The sequence below is a fragment of the Camelus ferus genome, chromosome 9 (assembly GCF_009834535.1).
Source record: "Camelus ferus isolate YT-003-E chromosome 9, BCGSAC_Cfer_1.0, whole genome shotgun sequence".
Classification (NCBI taxonomy): domain Eukaryota; kingdom Metazoa; phylum Chordata; class Mammalia; order Artiodactyla; family Camelidae; genus Camelus; species Camelus ferus.
In genome coordinates, this window is record NC_045704.1 from 75,900,324 (window position 1) to 75,909,686 (window position 9,363).

At 42.1% G+C, this 9,363-nt stretch overlaps 1 protein-coding gene across 1 annotated transcript; it reads left to right on the forward strand.

Moving 5' to 3' along the window:
• Positions 1-3,060: 3,060 nt before the first annotated feature.
• Positions 3,061-8,903, forward strand: PRMT6 (protein arginine methyltransferase 6). Its single transcript, XM_014568414.2, has 2 exons — positions 3,061-4,318; positions 6,498-8,903. The coding sequence occupies exon 1, from the start codon at positions 3,093-3,095 to the stop codon at positions 4,221-4,223; it is 1,131 nt and encodes a 376-aa protein (XP_014423900.1). The 5' UTR covers positions 3,061-3,092; the 3' UTR covers positions 4,224-4,318; positions 6,498-8,903.
• Positions 8,904-9,363: the final 460 nt, after the last annotated feature.

Consider the following 9,363-nt stretch of genomic DNA (forward strand, 5'->3'; position numbering starts at 1 on the left):
CAGTAAACTATGGATTTCAAACTTTTAACTATAACCCATAGCAATATACATTTAGTACACTTAACTGCAACAAGTTTTATGAAATAATACTCACCTATACTCATTTTATGCGTTTGCTATTTTCTATTCTATTTCTTCTACTTCTTTTTTTTAATGCTAGTGAAAGTGTATTAAATCAATTTCAAGATCCATTTGTTTGAAAAACATTATGTTTGTTCATTGAATATAAATAGTGAGCAGACCACTGAAATGAAAACACAAAGAACACTCTGCCAGCACAGTTGGAAAACTTCTCCCATCCAACTGGTTTGCTGCTGAGCTGCAACGCTCAGAGGACTATGATCTGGTCCCTCTCTTACTTAAAACAACTCAGTGTGGTAGAAAAGATAAGTAAAGAAATCTCTCTATATATCAAGCCGAGTACTAGAAGGGACAGTGGCACAGGCCATTTTTTCTCTAATCTGGCCAATAGTTAGGGCTTACCATTATTCTATCTAAAAGGGTTAAGAAAGTTTGGAAATGAAATAATTTCACATCTGGGAGCATCTTAAATTTGACCTGTATCTGGATTTACCCCCAGAGTTTCCCAGAGTCAAACTGTCATACTGAACTACAAAAAGCCAAACTCTCTTTTCCTTCCTCTCTGAATAGCAATTTGTTTCCACATCAGTCTTCATTGACTGGCCAGGCTCTGTTCTAGTGCTGGGAACTACAATAGCCAGGAAACAGAAGTCCAAGTCTCCTGGAGTTTATATTTTACAGAAAATAAATAGACAAATAAATTATGTACATTCAGCTATGAAGGAAATAAATGACATCTTGGGTTAGAAAATAGTATTTAAAGTAGCCAGGGAAGGACTTTCTTAGGAGTAATATTTGAGACCTGACAGTTGAGGAGCCACTGAAGTAAAGTGCTAAGAAGAAAAACAATTTTCCAGGGCCTGTAAGAGCATAACTGAAGACCTAAGACAGGAAAAAGGTATCATTAAAGGTCAGTATACCTTGGGCCCAAAGAGGAGTTGGGAAGAGCAGTACAAGATGAGATGGGAAGTTACGTGAAGTTACTGGATTGTTCCAGTAACAGGAATAAGAAGTTACTGGAGAATGACACGGTCCAGTTTAGATTTTTAAAAGCTTATTTTTGTAGCTCTGTGAAAAATGGATTAGATAGGGGTATGATTTAGCAGCAGAGAGATCTCTTTGGAGACTGATTTCCACACAAGGAAAGACGGAAAATTGGACTAGGGTGGAGGCAGTGGAGAAGGAGAAAAGAAGATGGACTCAGATATATTTTGGAGGTAGAACCAACAAAACTTATATTCAGAATTTCTTTAAAAGAGATCAAAGTAAGTGAAGTGAAAATTGGGTAGAGGAGTGAATGCATTTAAAAGGGAAGGGCAAAGATTTTGATGGCGGGAAGAATGGGAGCAATATACCCTGAGTAAGCCTAGAATTAATATATTAAAGTGGTCACACTTAAGACTCTGATCCCATGTCCCGCTCTGGACCGCTATTTTCTTAAAACTAGGCAGAGAGGAACTACTGTGAGGATTTTTATCTTTAAATGGTTGAACCCAGGGCACTGAAAAAAGATAGTTTACCCAACAAAAATAAATAAAGCAAGATTTAACTAAGATCATTTTAGTGAAACAGTTCTCATCCTGGCTGCACAAATTCCCTGGGTAGCTTTTATAACTATATGTGCAGGCTCCACTGGAGTGGTTCTGATTTAACTGGTTTGAGGTGGGACACAGGCATAGGTATTTTTTAAGTCTTCCACAGAGGATTCTAATGAGCAGCTAGAATTGAGGGTCCTGAGTTAGAAGTACAGCTGAGGATGTCAGGTCAATAAGCCTATTTTCATTAAATGACAGATTAATAGAGACAACGGGGTGAAGGAACTTTTCCCCCCAGATAAGGAATACAGGCCCATTGGTTAAACATAGTTTGAGATTACAAGAAAATAAGAGTCACCTTTCTTCATGTGATTATCTTTTTTCTTAAGCTGGGAGAAAATATTTTCTCACCTTACTTGAGAAGAACAGAAATACCCATATAGACATCACATGTATTTTTAAATGTATTTTATTTCTATCATGAACAACCAAGAGGGAAGAAATTAACAGCTGATAATTGACTGAAAGGAAAATGGAAGGGAAAGAGGGGAGTACCAATCTTGCCCAGACAAGGAGACACACAGGAAAAAATGAATTGCAGTGGAAAAGTGATCACGAGGGAAGAAAGATTCGGTTACTTCTGGGGGTGTGGGGGAGATTGGTTACCTGAATAACCTGGCAATGGGTTTAACTGTAATCACACAACTGTTGCTTTTCAACTGCTTCTTGGTCTGAACCTTTCCGAGATTTAACTCTTGAATGATCCACACAATTACCAGAGCAGGACTAAGAGCCAAGTAACCATTCTCCTGCAAGAGAGACCAAATTGTAATGTTTTAACTGCAATGAAATTCCTTGTTGCTGGTGGGTGAATGGTGCGGTAACTGAAGGCAAGAGCAGTTCTATAACTTGCCCTAATCATTCTATTAATTTGTGGTCTCACTGGAATCAGAACCAAGGCTTTATACAACGTTAGATTTTTACTTTGTTCCATTTACACTTCCCCTGCATTCTAATTCCACCCGAAAACGGGGAAGAAAAACACGTAGTGCAATTTCTAAATCTCCACGTCTGGAGAGCTTTAAGAGCCGCACCCGTTCAGGTGAGGCGGTAGTGTGTGAACGGTGCCGCCCAGAGAATTCGGTGTAATAAAGAAAACCTGGGAGTTGAGCAGACAATAGTTTTAAGTGGGCGTGTCCACTTCAGGAAGGGAATGAAAGCAGAGAGAGAACTGAGGATCTAAGGGAAGGAGGGGGAACGTAAAGAATCATAAAATGTAGGAGCCGAGGGTGGGAAAGGGATTCCGGGACTCCGAAGAAGCAAGTGGAGGAGTTCAGGACAGATCGGCGGCATCCGGCCGGCGTCCGCGCCCAAGTGGGAAGCCCGAGCGCGCACTACAAGTCCCAGAAGCCCCCGCTTCCTGGAGCCCGCGCCGTGTCGCGCAACGCCCGCCGGGAGCCGGCCCGAGCCGCCAAGATGTCGCAGCCCAAGAAAAGAAAGCATGAGTCGGGGGGCGGCGGCGGCGAAGGAGGGGAGGGAGCCGAAGAGGAAGATGGCGGAGAGCGGGAGGCGGCTGTGCCGCGACCCCGGAGGAGTAGGCGGGAGCGGGACCAGCTGTACTACCAGTGCTACTCGGACGTATCGGTCCACGAGGAGATGATTGCCGACCGCGTCCGCACGGACGCCTACCGCCTAGGCATCCTGCGAAACTGGGCAGCGCTGCGGGGCAAGACCGTACTGGACGTGGGCGCCGGCACCGGCATTCTCAGCATCTTCTGTGCCCAGGCCGGGGCCCGGCGCGTGTACGCGGTGGAGGCCAGCGACATCTGGCAGCAGGCCCGGGAGGTGGTGCGGCTCAATGGGCTGGAGGACCGGGTGCACATCCTGCCGGGGCCGGTGGAGACGGTGGAGTTGCCGGAGCAGGTGGATGCCATCGTGAGCGAGTGGATGGGCTACGGACTCCTGCACGAGTCTATGCTGAGCTCTGTGCTCCACGCGCGGACCAAGTGGCTGAAGGAGGGCGGTCTTCTCCTGCCGGCTTCCGCCGAGCTCTTCGTGGCGCCCATCAGCGACCAGATGCTGGAGTTGCGCCTGAGCTTCTGGAGCCAGATGAAGCAGCTCTACGGTGTGGACATGAGCTGCCTGGAGAGCTTCGCTACGCGCTGCCTCATGGGCCACTCAGAAATCGTGGTGCAAGGCCTGTCCGGCGAGGACGTGCTGGCCCGACCGCAGTGCTTTGCTCAGCTGGAGCTGGCCCGCGCGGGTCTGGAGCAGGAGCTGGAGGCCGGGGTGGGCGGGCGCTTCCGCTTCAGCAGCTACGGCTCGGCTCACATGCACGGTTTTGCCATCTGGTTCCAGGTGACCTTCCCCAGAGGGGACTCTGAGAAGCCCCTTGTGCTGTCCACCTCGCCTTTTCACCCGGTCACGCACTGGAAGCAGGCACTCCTCTACTTGAATGAGCCTGTGCAAGTGGAACAAGATACGGACATTTCCGGAGAGATCACGCTGCTGCCCTCCCAGGACAACCACCGTCACCTGCGCGTGCTGCTGCGCTACAAAGTGGGCGACCAGGAGGAAAAGACCAAAGACTTTGCCATGGAGGACTGAGCATGGCCTTTTCTCCCAGCTACCTCCCGAGTCGGCCAGACCTGCGCGGTAGAGGTGGAGGGGGGTCGGAGGAGAAAGGGAGATCTCACGAGCAAGTAGGGGGCCTTATCTTCCGTCTCCCTTTTCCCTCAGGGCACCTGGGGAGGGAGAGTAACTTCAGTCTCCCTTCCAGGAGAGTCTTCTGGCGGTATTTATTAAAAAGTGATTCCTCTCCCCCGCAACGATCGAAACAGCGTGTTTATTAATGGTCCCTTAAGCCTCTAAAGCACGTGGTACCAAGCACTTGTGTTTCCCTTTAGTTTCATGCAGGAAAGAAAAAAGGGAAGAAAATGTCAGCTTATGAAGGCTCCTTGCACATCCCTGACACCTCACACCCAAAGTCTGAAGCCAGGAAGAGGGTAAAGGGGTTTACAGTTAGATCCCATAAATTTCCAGTATGACTAATACCTCTCTAGAGCTCATTCTCTGAATTCTGTTCCTTCCCAGGCGCCTCTAGGCCACAGTACTTCTTCCTCATTGTTCTTTAAATAAATTTTACTACTGGTGACCTGAGGGAGGAGAATGAGCAGGAAGTTTAAATAACACTTGGTACTTCCTTAGGGTGCTGAAGTTGGTGAACACAGTACTCCATTAAGTGCGATAAACTTCCTGTGTAATGGTGCAGCATACCTAAGAAATCTAGAAGATAACATTAGGAGAAAAAGGCCTGAAAGACACGAAGTAGTATGGATTTTTTAATTCTTGTCTTTACTATTAAGATTTAATCAAGAGAACATTTCATGTATTTTCCACAATAAAATTTTTGTGTACTTCTTTAAAACAGGCTGGTAGAGATTTCTTCTGAGCCTGACCCAAGATCTTATTTAGCACCATGGGTGAATTATTTAAGCTCATAAATTAAGGAAAATATTTTCCCAGCTTGAAAATTAACCTCTCATTTAGAGGGATCATGTGATTTGGCCTACTTACATCAACTAAAATTTTTTTTTAGTATGTTTCTTTTTTTCTTTTTAGCTCAGCTAAATGTGAAAAAGTTGTGAATTTAGGAAAATAATTTGTAATGAAGTGTGAGTCATGTTATCAAATTAATTTTACCAATGTTTCCCTCCTTATCCCCGTGGCAAATAAAGCATTGGCATTCTCTCTGTTTTTACAGATGAAGTAAGAGTCTTGAGTACTGTTTGAATTATAATGGTTTCGCCTTTTTAATATTGTTAGTTCTTAAAAACAGTCCCTACAGAATATAGCTTCAGGGTAATTCACCTATTCTTAATGTATGGTTTCTTCATGCTAGTAGAAAATAGATGTGAAAAACTGGTCTTCTGAAGTACTCTAACATAGAAATGTTTATTATAACTGAGTTTTCTTCTTTATTTTGCTTATCAAAATACTTAAGTATTATGACTAATTTGCTAAAACTTGGTATCAGTACAATAAAATCTGCCATTATGAAGGGAAACATGTACAAAATCATCCACTTTACAAGATCCTTGAATAGTAAGTAATATATTTATAGTTGTCACCATGGTGATGTTAAGATTAGCCTATGTAAATAGTACAGTCATAGCAAACTAGGCCTGGTTTAAGCTAGAGGAATAAATTAGTTCCTTCTGTTAGGATCAACTGTATTTTAAGTTGAACATTTATTTAGTATTTTAGTATACAGTTTTGAGTAGATTTCTGGTGTTTAACTTCCTACAGTAATCCCATTGCTGTTTGAATACATGAAAGCCTTCTACCAAATTCCATTTTTTAAACATGTTTTATAAATATATGAATCTGTAGAGTTCCCACTACCAGTATAACCACACAAAGCACACCAGTTAAAACTGGGTAACTACAGAAGTAAAAGGTGAGTATGTCATAATTAGAATGAAAATTCTTATTTTTACTGTTTTCTCAAAAATAAGATGAATTATAAAAATATACCTAAAGCAGTTAGTCTAGAGCAACATGGCATAGTGGTTAAAAGCTTGGACTCAATCCAGACAGGTCACACTGGAACCTAGGCTGCATCACTCTTAAACTGTGGGCAAAATACTTAACCTCTGTTTTCTCTCCAGTGCTCTCATGCAAATGGGATAGTAATCCTACCTGCCTCATAGAAATGAGAGGATACAATAAGTTAATACATATAAGCACACAGTGCCTAGTGCGTTAAGATCTCGGTAACTCGTAGCTGTTCTAATATGCAGGACCTGGAGCAGGTGGACACATTGAAAATGTGCTACAGGATAAATAGTCTACATTTTGATTTTTTTTTTCTTTTTACAGGTTTTGTTTGACAGTATCAGCATGGCTGTATATGACGAGCAATATGTGACACTGGACACCACGTGACCCAAAGGAAGCTCAAGCCCTTTGAAGTGAGGACACTTCCAGAAGGATGAGATTGTGAGACGCATCCAACATCCCAGCACTATCCGAGCTCTGTGTGAACTGGTATTGATTGTTCAGGGCCACTTGGGCCTCAGGAAGGAACTGCCAACCATAAGGAGAGAAAAACTTAGTGAAGTTCTGTCTGCTTTCTCCCAACAGCCTACATTTATTTAGCACTGAAACTTTCCAAGTATTTCTGTTAACTCACTGGACAAGTGGACATTTTATTGAGTATACAATAGTCATTGTGATAAGCACTTAGGTTACAAACCATTAAAACATAGTTTCTGCCTCCAAATAGGTATATTCACATGATAAACCAGAAAGTAAAATAAATTAAAAATAATGGGCAAAAGACTGGGGTGGTGTAGGTGTTAGGGAGGGCAGGTAATTATCTTTACATACTAGGAAAAAGAGTTACACAGATTTGTGAAGGATTTGCTTAAGGTTACATAGCTAATTCTTGACAACTGAACACGTCTTTCATTTCCTAACCTCAGATAACCCCTTAGTTTTAAGAAGTCTCATTGGAGATCTGTCTCATAGGCCTCCAAGAGCTACCTTCAGTATACAGGATCAGTAGGTTGACAAATACTAGCCACTCATCAGTATCCCTGTTCCCATTTCCCTAACATAGCTCATCAAATGTGGCAGTTTCCCAGGAAACTGAATCCTCAACACAGTAGCAAAGGTAGACAAACTGCCATTCTCCTTGGTACTTGGTGCCGAAGAGCACACATCCAAACAAGTGGTCATTCATTTAATGATTTAATAAACACCGGCTATATAACAATTAAGTTCTATGATACATAAGCAAATCCTACTCAGAAAACTGGGTTCAGCAGAGGAACAGAATTACCTACATCAGTAATCTGCATTTATTGTTTAGCCTGGAACAATTTCATTCCAATGAAATTTTACCTCTCCTGAAGCAAGGATGAGAAGCCAGCCCTCTTAGGAACTTCATTCTCAAAATTTCACCCAAGTGCAAAAATACACCTTATCACAGATTATGAGCTCCTCAGAGAAAAATCTCTCTGTGGTGTTAACTCCCCAAATAAATGTGTCGTCGATATAACTGGTTTCTTTCAGCTAACAGACACAGTGCAGTGGGTAGAGGGCCCTCTCATACTGGCTGCTAGAAAGCTGGGCCAACTTTATGACTCACTTGTGCTTTACTTAGTTTTTTTTAGCTTTATATCTGCCTTCATTTCCATAACCCAACTTTTTTCTTGATTTATCCCTCTCATAATATTAATTTTTTTTCCAGAATTTATGTATCTTCTCTTCTAATACTTTTTTGGCATTAAAATACTTTCTGGAATGCCTGCAGGATTTCTGAGGGTGAGGAAGTTAGAGAAGAGGCCAGAGGAAAAAAATTTACTATGGAATGTGGTATTGGGCATTGTTAATGTGGGTGGATAGCTGACTGGATCTTATCCTTTAGCCAACCTGCAGCATTTTACACTTTGTAGAATCAAGATTTCTGAATTGTAGCAAACAGACATGTAGACAATCTTGAGGAAACCTCGAATGTTCTCCAACTCTTTGTAAGCCTAGAACAAGCCCTAACTGCACCTTAACTACAACAGTAGGATTGTAGATTACCAAACCTCTTCCAAACCTGTGTCAGGATAGTCTAAAGTGATGATAAGGAGCAAGATGACATAATGAGACTATTTCTCAAAATATCATACATGCTTGTAGGAAAAGACATTTGAAACAAAGAATCTGGGCCTAACTAAACACAAAGAGAATTTTAATAAAAACTGAGGCATCAACAGCACTGGAATTGTGCTCCTTGGGGAGCTTTGATAATTAAATTCATCGCTGATAATAATAACTTTGGGGAAAGGCTTGTGAAGATTTCAGTTGGATAGATTTTTAGCTCCAAAAAACAATCACTTATAACAGAAATTTAGAATATAGAGAGCTGTGGGGGTGGGATGAGGGGGAGTTCCTCTTTCTCTGGGCTGTCCCCTGCAAGAAAAGGAAGGACAGAAAAAGGAAAGCGGGATGGAAAGAAGTCCTCCCCACACATTTTTAAATGCTCTACAGGTATTCCTACAATCATATGAGATACGTATTTGTAAAAATCCTTCACATTCTGCAATACTGTGCACTAAAAAATAACAAACTTAAGGACAAATTAGGTTGGGTGGACCATCAAAACCTATGCAGCTTTGTAACTAGGAGCACTAGGAACACTAATTCTAATAAAAATAGTAGCAGTTAAAAAAGATGTTACTCCTAGTAAATAAACACTGCAGTAAATAAGACAGCTTGACGGGAGAGCATGAGGAAAAGTTACAGAGACAAAGCAAAATGCACAAAGATGGGGAGAAGCCTTAATACCATTTCCAGGACATAGAGCATATGGCTGAACAGAGCCAAGAGGGTATGAATGCAGAGTGTGATACACTCCTCTTTGGCTAGCTGCATTTAACTTGTGTCAGTGTACACTAGTGTTTGGCGCTTGCTACCTGGTGGTGGTAAATATTAATGATGGGAATGATCACATATGAATCAGTCAACTTTCACATTATGATTTGAAATTGTTCCTCTGTTTACCGATATCATTTGTTTATTTTGCAGAAACATGCATGTAGCACAACATTCTGTCCTTTGTTCAACTTCCAGAAATTAAAGTAACTCAAAATTCTGTTGGGTTTACAGATCTTCCCAGTGCAATCTTTCTTAAAGGAAAATGGAATAGATTCAGAAGCTTACAGATGGCTATAACCATCTTTGAACATCAGTC

Excerpts from the sequence above, each read along its gene's own strand:
- PRMT6 (XM_014568414.2), top strand. The coding sequence starts at position 3,093 with ATGTCGCAGCCCAAGAAAAGAAAGCATGAGTCGGGGGGCGGCGGCGGC.